Source organism: Zootermopsis nevadensis, unplaced genomic scaffold (genome assembly GCF_977971745.1).
Source record: "Zootermopsis nevadensis isolate Lab colony 2312 unplaced genomic scaffold, Znev_1.0 Znev_ptg000001l, whole genome shotgun sequence".
NCBI lineage: Eukaryota > Metazoa > Arthropoda > Insecta > Blattodea > Termopsidae > Zootermopsis > Zootermopsis nevadensis.
The window spans coordinates 6,285,300-6,303,687 of NW_028259133.1; the positions used below are offsets into that span (position 1 = coordinate 6,285,300).

An 18,388-nucleotide genomic window follows, 5' to 3' on the forward strand; every position below is an offset into this window, starting at 1 on the left:
CATGATGTTCTTCATCTTTTACGTGTTCTGGGTATGTACAAGGTCGCTCTGTCTGCCTGAATGTGGCCTTATATTATTGTTCGTACTGTTAATACCACATTTCACCTCATTTTTCCAACAGCAGACAGAGTACAATTGTAAATGTCATTTTCCTTTCCTTCCAGGATTTTCTACCAGACATCAAAGGGCCGTGCCTGGTGATGGTGGCGAACACAAAACGCTATCTTCAAGCCTTGGGACGGAGACTTAGGAAACAACCATTGCGTATGAAAGTGGTAAGTGTGGAGAGCCCTTGGTGGCTATAATGTATTCTCTGTCAAACTTTTTCGTGTAATAAGGACTAAATACCAAATTTAGTCAAAATCAGTCCACTCACAACTCAACCAGATATGGAGAGCAACATGTAAAACTGTTCTATATTTTTCAACTATGATACAAACACTGAATTTAATTAAGATTTTTACACTAGTAACTTCATTGTAACAGAATTATGAATGTTGTTTTCTCTGGTGATAGATTTCCACCCTGAAGAACGTGACAGAGCTTCAAGACAACCAGGCCGAGAGACAGGAAGAAGATTATCATTGGCCGTAAGTGTAGAATTTTTTAAAGCAGGAGTGTACAAACTTTGGAACGCGCAAGCCACACTGCAAAGTAGAGTGCTCTTTCTTGGTTAAACTTAAACTTGGCACCCAATTATATAAATAAATTATATCGTTAGCAATATATTCAAGTGGTTAAATAAATTAACATTTATGCAGATATCTTCAAATAGACAAGTGATATTTTCTTGAAGAAATTCATTAGTGTAATTAAATTTCTGTATGTCATATGAACAGTTTATAACCAGCAACCATTAATTTGATATCTGATGATGCTTCTGTTCCATCAAGTCACAAATGTCCGCTCTGATACTATTGGAGGAATCCGTTTATTCACTTTGCAAATGTCTGTCCTTAACTTTGATCTGAAATGCTTAATTTTTTTAAACAGATTATCACATACATGGGAACTTCGAAACAACGCCCTTGCACATATGGCATGTCTGCAGCGATGAGGGGCATTTTTATTTTTAGGAAGGTAGAGTTGGTAACATTTCAGAAGAGATACACTCAGAAATTTTCATTCGGTAACTTCTCTGCTTTGCAATTCTCTGTTGTCTATTTGGAATTTTTTGAGAATTACTTCAACATCTGATCCAAGGGATGATGAAATTATTGAAAAAGATGTTTTCTTCTTTCTACCCCCCCTTGAATTCAGATTTGAACTCTTCTGTGAAAGTGCCAACAGTAGGTGCATTGAAATACAAAGATTTAGCTCCCTCACTTAAATTTGAAGGGTGCAAATTGGATTTGCTCCAAGATAAACCCATTGTAAAGAAAATCATTGCTGTGAACACTGAATTGGATTTAGATCTCTCCTCCAATATCATAATTATGTGACGCATAAGTGTAAATGTTATCATTCTGGTCCTAGGATCACAAAAATGAGCTCGAGGTAGACGATGACCCTGAGGTGGACGATGACCCCGAGGTGGATGATGAGCTCGAGGTGAACGATGAGCTCAAGGGAGGCAAAGTGAAATGTCTCATCAAATCGCTGAAGGCCGGGATTAAAGAGCGACGTGCAATGAACAAAGACTATATAAGTCGGAAGCCTGTACTTACTAGAAGGTTTCCACTATCACATATGTGTCTTAAGGCCATGAACACACCATATGATGATCACATGTGGCTTTGTTTTCAACATAATTAATGGAACAGGGGATTTCCAAGTATGATTTTATGAATTCTGTCACTACATGTCCCTTTAACGTGGAAATAGGGTCCTGTAGTCTGGTAAAAGTTTCTAATTCCTTCCTGTCTCTACCTGCAAGGTAACTGATGAAGGACGCAGCAAGTTCCTTTGATCAGTTGGTCAATTCTGAATAGTTGTTTCACAACTCAAGCTGAAAGACCTAGGTTTGTTGTGTTAGTCTTAGGTTACACTGAAAGCTATTGTTGTAGGTTTGAATGCCTTCCAAGGGATGCGTGTTTATGTGCATGTTACTTCAGCAGCAAGCAGATTCCTTATTCACCGCCATAATTCTCGCAATATCTTCTTCTCCCCAGGCGCTACAGCCCGGAGTGGGCTTTGGCCTCCCTAATTCTCCCAATGTGTTGACAGGTTATTCATTCATCCAGCCAAGCTAGTCTTGAGATTATGGAAAGAGATTACAAAGTGCGATCAAAGTCATGAAACCTATATAGGGTGCTCCAATGGATATATGTTATGACAAATTTACAAAATATAAAATTATTTTCAGTAGTGCACTTAAACAGCTTTGAAGTCTGACATTTGAGAACTTGTTTGAAAAGTGCCTGCACATTTCCAAATTTGCTAAAAGCAAACAATAACAAACAGTACATAGGACTAATCACATCCATTTCTGCGAGTGGCAGTGACTGTGTGGGGAATATCAATGTATTCCCACAACCTTGTGGGGAAATCCTCTGTTATTACATGATTACCTGAGCAAAACCTCCCCTATGAAAAAGATCCCTCCCGCTTGCACTGAAAGCTGCCATCAGAGATGTCATATCCAAAACTGACATTCCTTGGAGCATGCATATCTTTCCTAATATCTTAGTATCTTGAAGCAGAAAATAACTCGTCATGTTCTACATATCATGCAAAATACCTCCTTCCCTAAGAGTATATATTATATTTAACATTTTTTACTACTAGAGCAACCAACCTTGGTTAGTCCCAAAGGGGAGTTAGTTTAGTGTCTCATTCGAGTGTTTTAACCCCTGAGTAAGAAACCAAATTAACCCCCCCGAATGGGGGGTTTAAACAACTGACCAACCCCCCGAAGGGGGTTGGTTGCGTTTTAAAATCTTGAGTAAGACACTAAACTAACACCCGTGTATAAACAAATATAAGGTGATATTGTTGATGACGTCATTTTTTGACGTCAACGATGGCTAATCCTTTCGGAGCGCTTCCTGTAATCTGATATTTTACTTCTTTACGTCACTGATCAGAGGCCAACAGTTCTTGGTTAGTCAACTATCTACTTCCAACCCCACCCTTGCAAATATTCTTTTTTTTCTCTTCTGTTTTTTGTTGAATAGTTCTGATGTTTTAGTTCTTTACGTCGCTGTTCAGAGGCCATCTGTTCTTGATCAGCCAACTTTCTACGTCCAGCAACACCATTGCTAATCTTCGTCTGTTTTTACTTTTTCTTTTTTCTCTTCTGTTCTTGTTGTATGCGTTTTTCTATGTTTATCAATGTAACTCTCCCTTCGTTTTTCTTTATTTGTTAAATAGGTCATCAGGGTATTCAGGCAACGAATCAAGCACAACCTTTCCATGTGCACAACAATCATAAAACGATTTACTGGAACGTTGAGTCGATTCATCAAGCCAGTGAAGCGCTTTGCAATGAATACAGTCATAGTTCATAGGTCCGAGATAATGTTGATGGTCGTCGTTGTTAAAATGTGCTGCTATTAGCAGTCTTCCTTGGTTCTTCATTACTAATTTACTTTGGTATCTAATAATTTCCTTTTCAGCGTCTTGTTTTATTTTCTCCTCTGTTCTTACCAAATAAGTTTTTCTACGTGTGTCGTTAATATGGTCTCGTCTATCAATGTAAGTCTTCTTTCGCTCTTCTTTATTTCTTAAATACGTCTGATATTTCAGTTTCTTGCGTCGCTGTTCAGAGGCCAACTGTTCTAGGTCAGTCAACTTTCTACATTTATCAATGTAAGTCTTCTTTCGCTTTTCTTTATTTCTTAAATAGGTCTGATGTTGTAGTTCTTTACGTCGTTGTTCAGAGGCCAACTTTTCTAGGTCAGTCAATTTTCTACATTTATCAATATAAGTCTTCTTTCGCTTTTCTTTATTTCTTAAATGTCTGATGTTGTAGTTCTTTACGTCGCTGTTCAGAGGTCAAAAGTTCTTGTTCAGTCAACTTTTTACGTCCAGCCCCACCCCTGCAAATCTTCGTCTTAAAATCGATCATAAAGTCTGTTTTCATAATAGTTTTCGTAATCGTAATATATCGAATGAGTATCAGTTTACCTTGTTGAAGTTGTTGGAGTTGGTACTTCAAATACTTGATAACGTCTTCTTTCACTTTTCTGATGTTTTAGGCCAACTGTCAGTCAATATTCAAGAATGCTAAGTGCTCCTTCTGGAGCAGTGATAATGCGACTGGCTTGATATTTTTTGATTTCTTTGTTGTGAAGCGTTATTTGTTTACTCGGCATTGTTGTGGAACACAACAATTCCGAGTAAACAAATATCTGTTGACATTGTTGATGACGTAATTTATTGACGACAACGACTAATCACAAATTTTTATAGTAAAAAGATTCCAGGACAATATGGTTTATACTCAGCAGAAGGCAATACACAGACAACAGGACATCATGAGGGATCTCCTAAAAATGCTGCAAAACACTGGCGGGAGCAACGTGAATGACGAACTTCTTTCCATGTCTGAAGTGGATAACTCATTACTTGGATGAAGTGGTGAAGGGGCAGGTGAATATTATGTGAGAGATCATGAGTCCGAAGTTGCTGAAGAAAATGAGGTAAGGTACGGTAAATAACAACAGACAAGGAACAGTTTCCAAGTTAAGAACAAGGCACAACCAAAATTATATTCCTTAACTGGCATTGGGGTGGGTTTCCCTCCACGTTGTTCCCTTCTTTTCCAAATCAACAGCAGCACATGACTGCTCCAGACTCTTATATTATCGGGGGCCGCTGAGAAAGGGCCCGTTATATGTCACAATTGCACAGAGAAATAGTCTCACCCGTATTTCCCGATTATTGTGTACCGATGAAATCAGCGATATCTTGTCTACTGAACCGTTGCCATGACAAAGGAACTCCTCACCGGACTGCATGAAACACGTTGATAGACTGAATGCATGTGAGCAGCTTAATTCTTTTCCTAAACCATTGCTGTGAGACGACTCGGCTGTTGCTGATGCCATTTCCAAATTTCACATTCTGGCAAATGCACAGAAAATAGCTGTTATTTGTAATCTGTACGATTGATGAAGTAGTTCCATCCACAACAGTGCTGGAATACATTTGAAACAGTTTACTGTTCTAGGTTGATTCCAACATACCTTCAGATATTCAGAGGACGAAGAGGATTATGCACATTCTTACGAATCCCCCACATCATCAATGACGTAGGACGAAGCAGAGCGAGAGAATGAATCATCACACTTCCAGTGATGCTTCTGATTTGTAATATGTTGTTGTTTCTTGGCTCTACATCCCATTCGTGGGTTTTTGCCGCCTCCCTTTTCGGAGGTTTCTTGGTCTTTAAGTGTGCATTTATGAGTAGTGAGTGACAACACCAGAACTGTTGAGGTAGGGGCACATTCCATACAAGCCACAAAATTATTTGATAAATTCTTGTCTTCAGTATAATGAATTCTTCTCGGCTACCAGCCATGTCAGGTGGTTTATAGGAGTAAACATCAACGTTTCGAGAACCGTCCTCATCCTCGAGGATGAAGCTGGTTCCTGAAACGTAGACGTTTGTCCATTAAACCACCTAACGTGGATGATAGCCGAGAAGAATCCATTATACAGGTAGCCCTCGATTTGCGACGATTCTGAATAACGCAGCTTTTGAAACCAGCAAGTCAAAAATCGAAAAGAAAAAATATATTTTACTATTATTTATAACGTTTTACAATGTATCTCGTACTGATTCTTATACTAAATCGTAATTCGTACATCGCTGATTTTGAATAAAAATTATAAATGCAGTCACCTCTGCAATTATGTATGTTTCGTCAATGCGAATTCGCTCCAATGAGATCGATGAATCGGTAAAAGCTGTTTGTGAAATGCAAACTTTTGCATATGCGAGTTTGCTCTTATGCAATTTCATTCCTGGCGCTTTAAACTTTTGAAGGACTAATTCAATCTCTGCGGAGGTACCGGGGTTATTTTTACTATGCGATTTTCTATAGGTCGGCGTCCTACGTGAATGCAACTATCGCTTAACAGCAGAGATGACTGTACACATCAGTCACATGAAAGAATCACAGTCAATCGCTGGGACCAACGAATTGCCGATTGGAAGTGTATAAAATATATTTTTAAAATTCTCTTTATTTTGAAGATTTCTGTCTTCTGGGTTGTTGTGCTGTGCAGTCTGGTCGATGTTAACCAACGATTTAGGGGTCATTTCTTTATTATTCTTTCAAATACATTTATGTGATATAAGTACTCAGACCACTCACTAACTGCACACCTCAGGGCACCAAGGGTTTGTCGTCATGATAATTTGAACATGTAATTTATTGATTAATCACTGATAATTTTTGTGTCTTATTGTTTTGTTGTGCCAGATGTCTAATTGATGGTGTTCTATATAAATATTACTTGTAGCCTATTTCTTAGACAGGCTATTTTTGTGATATTTTAGTGCCAAAACTTTTTATTGAAAATGTTTTGATGTGAGAACACAAGCTATAAATCCATTCATAATGTAGTTATTTAACTTCTGGTAATTATTAAATTGTAATCATCTAGTTGCTTGTCTCCAGAAAAAAATATTGGTGTTCCCTGATCCATGCAATTAAGTCGGTCACACTGAATCATATATATCAGTCGACTGTGTATTAATATTTATAACCTTCAAAAGCAGAGTTGTCTTGCTGTCCTTGACTGGGTACACCATGTGTATTAGTAGATCTTCCTGAACCACTTCCTTGACTTGATGTACCATATGAGTTAAATGATATTTCAGGAATGTTTCTTTGTAGTCCACGGTTACTGTTACTGCCATCCTGAAGTCTTTGATCGAACACTCCTTCCTGATTAGGGACTCTGTACTTACTTGACAGGCGTCCAAACCCACTTGGATCAGAACTTCCTCCTGATCCCGGGGATAGGTAGGTATTAGATGGACCAAATAATGACCCTCTGAAGCCAATATCATCATTACTTCGACTGACAGTGCCAGGAGACTCACAATTATTGAATGGACTATCAAGTGATGCACTGAAATTAGTGTTAGTAAAAGCATTTGGAGGTCTATACGAACCAGATCCACTGCCAACATCATTTCCTCCATGTTTTGGACCACCAAAAGTGCCACTTCCAGAAGATCCCTGATAATTAAAATTGGAACTTGGAGGTAGATATGCATTAGAGGGTCCATTAAAGCCACCTGCAATTCCTGTGAGTGTACTTGGTTCTTCAATTGGGCCACCTGCAAGTGTCGTACCAAATAAATTTGAAGTTCTCGGTACACCGAAACCACTATCATTGCCATCAGAGAATCTTCCACGTCCCCTGCTTGATCCACCTGCATTTGATGAACTGTACGTTCCTGAAAATTGTCCAGACGCAGATCCGCTGTTTCTGGATGGTCCGTGACCAAATATACCACCCGATGATGGAAGGTATGTGTTCGACGGACCATTGGGAGAACCGTTATATCCTCCACTCAGACCTGGAACTTCATGAAAGCTAAAGGGTATTCTTGAACTTTGAGTGCCAGAACCTCCAGAAAGTTGTGAAGTCTTTCCCACACCACCAGCAGTCGGTAAGTAAATATTTGAGGGATCTCCAGAACTTGAGGATGGAGCTCCATCAGCACTAAAAGGCCTTCCTCCAAACCGTTTTCCTTCATAAGGTCCACTGAATCCACTACCTCCAGAAGTTGCATCATACGTTCCTGAAGGTTCTTTTCCAGAAGATCCTTGAGCACCAAAATCACTACCTCCAGAAGTCGGTGCACCATACGTTCCTGAAGGTCTTCCTACAGAAGGCCGGTGACCACCAAATTCACTACTTCCAAAAGTTGACGCATCATGTGTTCCTGCAGGGCGTCCTCCGGAAGGCCCTTGACCGCCAAATCCACTACGTCTAGAATCTGGTGCACCATACTTTCCAGAAGGCCCTTTTCCACCAAACACGTTTCTTTCGAATGCTGAGGAATCGTAAGTACCAGAAGTTCCTTGACCATATCTCCCACCTCCAGATACTGGTACATTACCTGGTCCACTAGGAAATCCTTGGAAAGGTCCCAGACCAGCACTTTGATCAGCGAACTGTGGCGCGCCATTGATGTTATGTCGTTCTAGACTTGATGGTGTTTGGTTACCGAATTCAGTACTATGAGGTCTAATATCTCCACTGCCTCTACGTGGTGGCAGGTATGCATTGGATGGCCCCTGGGCGGAACCACCAAAACCACCGCTGATACCTCCAAATGATGTTGAGGTCCTCAACGACGGTCCTCCGAATCCACCGCCTCTTGCAGGGTCTAGAGTACTGAATGAGCCCATAGGTCTTTGGATGGAAAATTGGCCGTTTGGAGGCAGGTATGCGTTAGAAAGTCCTGTGGCAGACCCTCCAAATCCTGAATTTTGACCACCTCTAGAGTAACCTGAAAGTGCCACACACAATTAGCATCTCGCACTTGCGAACAGGCTCAAGAAAAAGCAGACTGCAAACTGTTGGTTTCTGTCGAAAATAGACAGCTCGTAAAGAAATCAGTGATTCATCGATATACGATTCTCCACGCATTCAGGTCGGGATGACGAGGTGGCAGCTCAGATCGGAATGTTGGTCCATATTCTGCTGCAATCCCGTACATGAGTTGCCGTTTTTTTTAAGAAAGAACCTGAGCTCGCAAAGTGGAATAGCAAAACTGAAAATTCCATAGGAAACGCGCAAAGCCAGACTGCATGTCGTATCTTCCACCTAAAACCGATGCTTCCAAACAATTTTACTCACACTCGACTAACTTCATATAAAATCGACACTCTTTTTCAGTCTTACAAGCAATTACCTTACTGAACGACGAAGTTGTTTTTGAACTTATTTTAGACTGAGTAGGCGCAGAAACATCATAACGGACCAGTTAATCGGTCACGGTGTACACTCTGAAGGAGCAGTAGATCCGCTGTCATTACAAAAGGAAAATAACCTCACACGCCAAGACTCGCTGCGTCTTCTGTATGACACGGTTAGACCCATGAAATCATCCACGTCAGACTTCACTTGCACAAAGTTTGTGCAAGAAGGGTTTCAAACAACTTTTAAGCAGAGTAGGCGTAACCGTCGCCTATTCAGCCGGTGTCTTTAGGAAGATGACATTCCTCTATGTCACATGTCATTGGTGAAAATACATGGATAATCCATAATGAAGGACTTATACTTACCGGTTATGTTTCTTCTTTAAAAAAACAGGCGGTATCGCGTGATTTACTTGTTTGTGTTTTCACGGTGTTGGCCCTTCTGAAACGTCGAACGAGAAACTCTTCCTTTTGTCTTGAAGTTATTAGTTTGCTATGAATTTCATTCAGTAAAGAAAACGAACATTTTAAGGATGATACTACTTATAAACTAACTAACTAACTAGATGGCTTACCGAACCCGAAGGTTCATCACCGAATTAACCAAAGCCCTCCACCGGAACCTGTCCTGGGCCAGTAAAATCCAGTTTCCTTCAACTCCTATCTCCCATAGATCCCGCCTGACATTATCCTCCCATCTACGTCTAGGTCTCCCCAGCGGTTTCTTACCGTCAGGCTTCCCAACCAATACCCGGTGCACACCTCTTGTCCCATCCATGCGCGCTACATGCACAGCACATCTCATACTTCTCGACTTAATCGCTCTGACAATTGATACTACTTATAGAGCACTTAAACATTTTCTTTCATGTGACATTGAGACAGATCCCAAACGTCTCCGACTGCGAACCGGTTTTTCTTGCAGGAAATGGGCATCATGGCGAGCTCTCGTAAACAGAACCATGAGTTTTCTTGCCGATGTAACACTTTTAGTCCTTAAAAACTTATTTTTTCCTAATTTGAGACAGGTTGACGGATGGAGAAGGCTTTCAGACATGGAGGGTAGCTGTCGAGGACGGCTGACAAGGGGCGATCGTCCAGTTCAGAGGTCGGGCAGAGGCCTAATAAATTCTTGCCAGAAAGAACGCCCATGTTTGGAAATATTGCACATGGCCTCGGAAATAGGATAGGAGGTTGTAAACTGGGTTAATCTGAATCAGGATAGGCACCGGTGGCGGGCTCTTGCGAACACTGTAATAAACCTTCGGGTTCATACAAGGCTGGGAAAATCTTTAATAGTTTAGCGATTGTCAGTTTTTTTAATGGCAATTATCCGTGGGATTAGGGTTTTGTTTCTTACGGGAATTCTGTTCTCTTTCCTTAGAATAGTAACACACTGGAATTTACAACATGATTCAGAGACCGGCAACTGCTGGTATACAGTCTTTGTGGAATTATGTTTGCCTTACTTCCTCTGCGCAAAATAAATGGCACGGATATCTCCTGGCGCATGATTCGAACAATATCTCTAAATGCAGTTTAACGCTGTTACGATATAAACATTTATTTGTATACCGCAAGTAATCCCACTTAATATTTCGTTACATACAAACACGCCGCGATATTTTACGAAAATAATTAATGCGAATATTAAGGAAGATTCCAATCATAGGCCAAGAAACAAGTAATTTAACTTAAGTCTTTGCTGTTATTGTTAGCACCTAGCTAAATGGGCTACGTCTCTGCTTGCAGACCCGAAGTGTAACTTTCCTACTGCCTGACACTGGTCAGATCTGTCTCCTTCCAGGTTTCTTAACGTTTCCCTATTAGTAATCTGTATGCCAATTAAGGGTCCGCAGTGGTCTGAGGCGTGGGCCTTCTGCCGCTTGGTCGCTGGGACCGTGGGTTCGAATCCCACTCAAGCCATGGATGTTTGTCTGCTTTTTTCTGTGTTGTGCTGTCCTGTGTACAGGTAGAGGCCTCTCGACGGGCCGAGAGGAGTCCTACCGAATGTCTATAGATCAAGACAACGAAAAAGTTGGGACCCGCAGTGCTCAGGCACTTGAAGAATGGATCGTTCCCAGTATGCCAATTATACCTTTGTATATTTTGCTGTCGTAGAAATATTAAGTGGCCTACATAATACCCGCTGTTGTTCTCTTGTTCTTATCAGGCCTTAAAGCTTTTATGGTCACTTTGTTTTCAAACAGTTGCAAATAAATTAATTACTGTTCTTTCTTCAGAGAAAGTGATAATGTCTGACACTATTCAATACAATTGGCAAACGAAACGCTGTTTATTTATCATAGGGGTGATGATATAATTTGTGAACTGAATAAAAACAAGTGTTTCCAAAATAACCCTTCTCTTAATTTAATTTCATCATGGGCCTCATTTCTGAATCAAATAATCAAAATCGTAAATTTTTAAATAATTTCACTTGATTTATCAAGTAGGGTTATGTTATGTGTAACGTGTTTGCTGATTCTGGTTTCATATCAGGCTCAATTTGTTTGCTATTGTTAATGGCAACAGAGTGCGCAGTAATTTATTAATAACAGAAAAATGCATTAACGTTTAACTTACCTTGCCTTTTCGTGCGTGGAGCATCTGCTGTAGGTGCGTTAGATGTAGAAGTTTCAGAAATACTTTTACTCTGCGAATTATCTTCTGCGAAGCAAAGTTTGGACAGTGCTGCCAAAATTGCAACAAATATCCATATCTAAAGATACAAAAAATTGCTGCTGTTATCAGGTTAAGTTACCCTAAGTTAGAACACTTCTCTTAACATGAATCTTACAAATGCATATGATAGGTAGTTTTATTATTTTTAACCTGGACAAAACATATTTCTTCAGAATGTATTTAATCATTCATTTTATTTTATATGACTTTAAAAACATTTCTTCAAATACATTTCTTCAAATACATTTATGATTAATTCATTGCACTTGCCTTGCATTTTATATATTTATTTGAAATACATGTATCTGCCCATTTCATTCTTTGTGATCTGGACAACACGAATCGCTTTAAAATACTTTTTATGCGTAATGCTACTGTTCCTGACTAAGACAAAAACGCGTGGATTCAAAATGCATTTAACGATTCGTTATACTCTTCGTGACTTGAGAAAATATATTAATTCAGTATTATTCGTTTTATTCAATTGTCTGCCAACTGATACCTGATACTGGCAGCTAGCATCACATTGCACTGAAACACTTCATTACTGCTCTACTAAGGGGTTCACAGCAGGAGCGTTAAATGTCTCGGTCCCGGTCGAACCCATGTACTGATGGGTCGTGAATCCTGCTAACCACCAATGCACACCATGCTGAATGGTTTGTACTGGATACGAAAAAAAAACTGCTCTACTTAGAACAGGTGTGCCGTATCGGTGTGATCGAAGGTTGCCAAGAAGCTGATTGGCCTGAATGATTTTCGATTTTTATTCGCAACGCACAAAGAAGGCCGAGGAATCAGTATTTACTAAGCCACAGGTTTTGATTCCACGTCAGAGATAAGAAAATTCCAAATGTTTTAACATCAGCGTAATACAAACCTGTAATACATTAAAAGAAAAAGTCCGCGAGCCGTTGGGATCGTTCAAATTATTATATTGAACTAATATAATAAGTAATTTAAATTAATCACTTAAACTGCAACCAGGAATACAGTTTAAATTGAAGGTTCGAAATAAGCTATTCGTAAAAAATATCAGAGTTTAAAAAAATATAATATGTTCGCGTGTTTTGTTTATTTTGTTCTCAACAGTCAGTACCGGTATTTTGAAATTAAAGAAAGCTGTAAGTCAACACTAAACTGAAAAAACCACTTCTGAAATTTGTCTCTACAATGACTTTGCTAAACTTTACTACGATTTCAGTTTCTGTAGTTTCCTTTTGTGTTTATTTGTAATATTTAAGAACTAAAACTAAAAAAATTCGTATAATTACACAAACAATAAATTATTTAAATCATAATCGTTACTTCAATTATCGGTCTTTATGGTTTGTTTCCAAAACTACCGAACGGATTTATATTAAATTTGATATTGGAATCTCCAATGAAATTTATAAAGTCGAATTGGTTTTGGTTCGTTTTGGCCAAATATAAAAAGTACATTACGTGAAGATCAAATCGAACTTTACCGATTCATCGAACCGGCTCATCGAATAAGACACTTAAAAGTAGCATAAGTAACAGATCTGCATAATTGTGATCGTTGTGATGAATAAGTCAGTCCGTATTAATGTGCAGTATGACTAGATTGGCAACAGGTAATCATTCTTAATAACGAAACTGAACCCCGTCACTAACTTCACCCACAGCCTCTGCGGGTAAGCTTAATTCAGTTTAATTATGTTAATAGTTTTGTGTCAGCAACAAATGAGCATCGAAGTCGGCGTGCAACATAACATAGAACGCGTTTAGATGATATGGGTGCTCCAACCTGGAGTAGCCTGTACCTTTCAGAAATTAAAACTTTTTCGTTGTCTTAAAACATCTCGTATCCGAAGCACTGCAGTTGACAGATATGGAAAATAAGACAGTTTACGTTAATTATTTTCAACAAAAATAGAAGTGTATCGCTTTCCTCAACTGTACAACATTACTGGTAAACAGTGTTTAGATACCTAAAACAATTGAATTCTGATATCAGTCGCTTGGGTTGTAACGCCGTGTGGACTTGAAGCTAGATATCAACGTTTTCAAAGATCCTACTGCCTCTACCTTCAAGAACCCTGAGTACTCCTACATTACTCAGGAACATACTGCTTCCATCTACAGGATGCGGTTATAAGTAAATCTATGTACCAGCTTAATATTGTTTACATTTGATCTCGCACAGACACATATTTTGTTTATAAATTTTCATAAACTCAATTTAAAATTATTTTAATTTCGCATATCATTCATATTAGCTTACCGATAGCAACATTAAATGTACTGAGGTACAATGCTATAAATCACTCGAGATTGTCGCGTGTTTTAACTCACACGTGTTGACCTCTCGGTTGTTTTCGCATTTACATACACACTTCGTCACTTGTGACTGGAATTAGTCCATGATAGCACGGGATCGTGCGTGTAAAATCAGCTTAAGTCACATCTGAGACGAAGATCCCATTTCACACACAGCACAGAAGATTAGCAAAAGATGATGTAAAACGTGGAGTTCGTCAAATAGTTCTGGATAATCAAATGTTAAAGGAAAACTTACCTTGCGGTTTTTATTATAGCGTATAACCATCTTTATAAGATATCATGAAAAATTTAACCCAAGAAGTCTGACACTGCACCTTGATCTGAAGAATATCTTCCATATTTCGTATTTATACATTCAAAAGGATAAAACATTTCACCTCCCCTCACTATTTTCACTTCCCCTCTGGCCCCCAAGTTCTATAAGGTTGCAAGAAGAACACGAACGCTATTTTGAAGGTGATCTTTTTGACAAGTAGTACTCGCCGGCAAATGAACTTGCCCTATGATACTGAGTTTTAGCCGCAAGTAAAGATAGACTGTTGCCGTTCATACATCCCCCCCCCCCCCTTCAAAACATTATTACTTATCCCTGGTATACATTCGTGTTCCGAAAGAAGTGAAAGTGAAGAGGAGGCCTGGAATACATAACCGAGGTGGGGACAGACAGATCTTTATACCAGTTATGTGAGTAAAGTGTTTGGAGCTGAAGAAATTTAGACCTACACTAAAAAAGATCAGCAGCTGCTTTAATCGTGTAAAATATTTTATTGCTGCAATTGAGATTATATATTTTCTATCCCCGTTTGAGATTATATAAGTTTGAAACACATTACGTTTCTAGGAACCCCATAAAATGAAATCACAATCCGAGAAATCGGGCGAACGGGCTGACCAGGAAATGTCTGCATAAAGATAAATTATTTGATGTTCAAAACACAGTTATTAAAGTGCTCATCGACTGCCCGGTAATAAATTTCTGAATAAATTAATGCCATATCACCGGCTATGTTACTACACGTAATGGTAAGTGTTATGAAAGGAGTGTCATTTTTAAGAAATAACTTTTGTTATAACGTCCCTTAGTAATGGAAAACACTTGTCTTTCAGTTTACATTCACATTCACGATGTTGGTAGCTCAGAACAGAACCACTCGAATAATTCAGTGATTAGTAAAGTGGAAGGACCATGAAATTAAGCATTTGCTTCGAGAGACTGAGAAAAAACACGAAATAACTCTTTCAAGAAAGCTAGTCTTCGAACCGGGGTTTGAACTAAGGTTCTTAAGCAGGAGTGCTAACAACTCGGTCGTGTATTTCGGTACGCTGCCTTATATCATAATAGAAACGGAATGTTGCATTCGCATGGCCAAGTGTCGTGAAAAAGTAATCCCTTTTCATTTATATAGTTGGAAAAATAATCTCAGAACATGTATCATACCACAGTTATTTCTTAGAAGATTGTTTAGCGTCTGTGAGCGTAGAAAAAGTCGAAAATGCGTTACATCTCTTTCATGTGCGGGTCTGCCTCTGATATCGATCAGAATGGACATCTTGACATAATGGGAGTTAAAGGTTTATTAACTTTTGTCACGCAGATCAATTTTTTGGTTAGATATTGGTAATATTCCAGAGTGTATAGAGGATTTACCTTTAGTAATGTGGAATGATATAATAATATATAATTTGCTGCAATTATCTTAGTGCGCCATCGAAATTATTGTTCGTGATTGACTTACGCGTCGTGCCATATTGAATATGCAAATCTTTTGGCACGAAATTCTTTAAATAATAGGGAAAGTAGCAGCATGTGTCAGCCAATACCAATATTATGAAATGCATGATTTTTCGATCCTATCCTTGTCATGTTCTCTTTAACAGAAATACACGGATTTATTTCATATTATAATGTCGACATACAAATTTAGCTTGTGGCATGTTGAAAATAGTGTGAATACAGACGTTTCTTCACTAATAATGCCACATACATTAAAGAAATACCGGTAAAAGAGAAACGATATTACTCCTTCGTAGTATGAAGATTGTTAACCGTATAAAAGTATACGCATTTTAAACAAGGAATCGCACATTTTCTTTCATTTACAATAAAATATTAAACAGCTTCTGTAAATTGATACCATGTCTAGTGTATATTACTAATCCATACGACCTCAGTTACAAAACTGCTTGAAGTGGATGATTTTTTCTTTGCGCTGTAAGGATTATAGCCTACTAAACACTGAATCAGCAAACGATTATACATTATTCTATGGACAAGTGGGCTTTTTCGTTTATAAGGGCATCATACTAGCAGCTACGAGGTTAGTATTTGTTAGTGATTGTTATACGATGCATGAGGACAATTTTTGTGAGGAACCAGAGTGTGTGTTCCATCGGTTCTCTGAGTACCTCACAAGCATGTTAGCAGACTTCGGTTCCAAAGTACGGGAGGAGTTATTGAAAATGATAAATGGGCCCGGGAGTTCACGTAAAATTAGTCATGACAGTATGATAAGGGTAGCCAACTTTGCCACATACAAAATCCACCTGTCAAGACACATTTCACATTGTAATATTCATAAAAACACTTGTACTTATTGTGGGTTAAGACGGCTGAGAATATGTCCAGTGGTGGCGTCCGGTGATCTGCTGAGGAACTGAAAACTTCTCAAGAAGGCCCCTGTACCGTGTAATTGGAGTTGTGAGTCTAAATAAAGTAAAGCGTCCCACTAACGCCATGTAGGCGCATTGGGGGAGTGGAGGTATAGCTCCTACTTTTTCTTGACCTCGGTACTAGATGGGGGTGAGTGGTCAGCATCACGCCCTGGCCGGCTTTACCCCCGGGAAAGGACTCCGGTACCCTTTGTAGAGGAGGCTGGGAGGGCCCCAGCGCCGGTCTGGACGCAGAGGCTAGAGGAAAAATCCTCTGCCCCCGTCAGGGATTGAACCTCGATCGTCCAGCCCGTAGAAGGAGTTGTAGATCTATAACCTTTAATTGAGTTTTGAAGAAAGGGGCAGTGCCATATTGAGATCCGAGTCACTGGAGCATAATACTTCCACTGGGTGCGCAGAATATTCTACTGGAAAGTAATTACGTTGGTTCACATTTGTATGTGGAGGATATTCGACTAACATAATTAGGTTAGATCGTATAAACATATACTATACAGAATATTCCACTGCAATGTAAGTAGGATGGTTCATATTTATATGGAGCTTTAAAAAAATTAAGTTAATTTCTTGTTTGTAGTTTCGCATTCGCATATAACCGTTACAGCTGCTTTTATGAAACGATCTGTTTAAGTCGACATTCAATAAAACCAATAATAAAAACTTAGTAAAATCCATGACATAAAATTGCTTAATCAAATGATGCTGTTATAATAAAATAGAAATTAAAATTCGTTGTCATAATAATTGGCTGTTAACGTGCATTACAAACATTTCTGTCGACTGTATTTTTACACAAAGTATGGGCACAAACTCTTCATGAGATTATGTAAAGTGCAGGTACTGTATTTCCTCACCAGTCTCTACTCATGTAGTGAATAAGAGCCGCCTCTCACTATTAGCCATTTCTGCTAAAACAAGAACGACCTTATGTTCAGTTGAAGACAAGGAAATTAAGAAAGCTTGCGACTGATGATGGAAGGTTTTATTGCCCCAATGTTCACTACAGTGTGACGCAAATATGTCTCTCTGTCTTCAAAGTTCGAAGACCATTCATTCTGTTTCTTCCACATGACTCTTAACGAGTTAGACTCACGACTCCATTACTTTAATGTCCTGACAACGGCTTACGTAAACACTTGCAAGATTATTTCACACAATAGTTATAATTTAATTTAAATAAAAATTTCCTTGGATATTTTCCATCGTCTAGTAAAATAATAAAATAGAAAACGACGTTTCGGAGATGGGGCTCTATCTCCGTCTTCAGGTACCCACTCTGTTGGACCCAATAGATAGGGCTAATCCCTATTTCCGGAGATACAAAGAGATCCAGGCTATTAGTTTACACAGGGTGTTTAGCAATATGATGTCCTTGGCTTATGGACGTGGTGACATCGTCCTACTCCCTACTTTTAATAATTTAAATAGTGTAGCGCCTTATAACGGCTCATCATGGGTAATAGGAAGCCAACAATTCAGATTGGAAATATATGATTTTCAACAATTTTCTCTTTTTACATTTCCCTGAAGTTTTTCAAATATCAGTTCTCCTACACCACGGAATAAGAACACTGCGACGATCCGAAACTTTAATGTTTTATCCAGGAAATTTTAATGTAGTTGGATTATGTACAGTGTACATAATCTGGTGGAAATTTTGCTACACAGATATAAACCAGTGAATTGAAAAATCAAAGAATTATGTATTTATATTTCCTGCTATCCTAGCAATGCTGAATTAAATATTTGAAGTAAAGTAGGCGTCATAAACTCTTTTGTGGACGTCTTGCATTTCTGTTGGTAAGCCTTAATGCTCCGAATTTCAGTGATGTTGGTAAAATCTCAGGTATTTATTAACGTCGTGGTAAGCAATGATGACGAAACGAAATAACGAG

The 18,388-nt window shown here is 38.8% G+C and overlaps 1 protein-coding gene and 1 long non-coding RNA gene across 2 annotated transcripts; one reads left to right on the plus strand and one right to left on the minus strand.

Annotated features, from left to right (window-relative positions):
* Positions 1-4: 4 nt before the first annotated feature.
* On the plus strand, positions 5-6,554 carry LOC147875181 (uncharacterized). The gene is made up of 4 exons (XR_015538207.1): positions 5-31; positions 165-275; positions 517-590; positions 1,477-6,554. It is a non-coding gene; the product is annotated as an uncharacterized LOC147875181 (long non-coding RNA).
* LOC110829276 (uncharacterized) lies at positions 6,197-14,303 on the minus strand. The gene is made up of 3 exons (XM_022062843.2): positions 14,059-14,303; positions 11,418-11,553; positions 6,197-8,419 (listed from the first exon to the last, which is right to left on the minus strand). The coding sequence occupies exons 1-3, from the start codon at positions 14,086-14,088 to the stop codon at positions 6,645-6,647; spliced, it is 1,941 nt and encodes a 646-aa protein (XP_021918535.1). The 5' UTR covers positions 14,089-14,303; the 3' UTR covers positions 6,197-6,644.
* Positions 14,304-18,388: the final 4,085 nt, after the last annotated feature.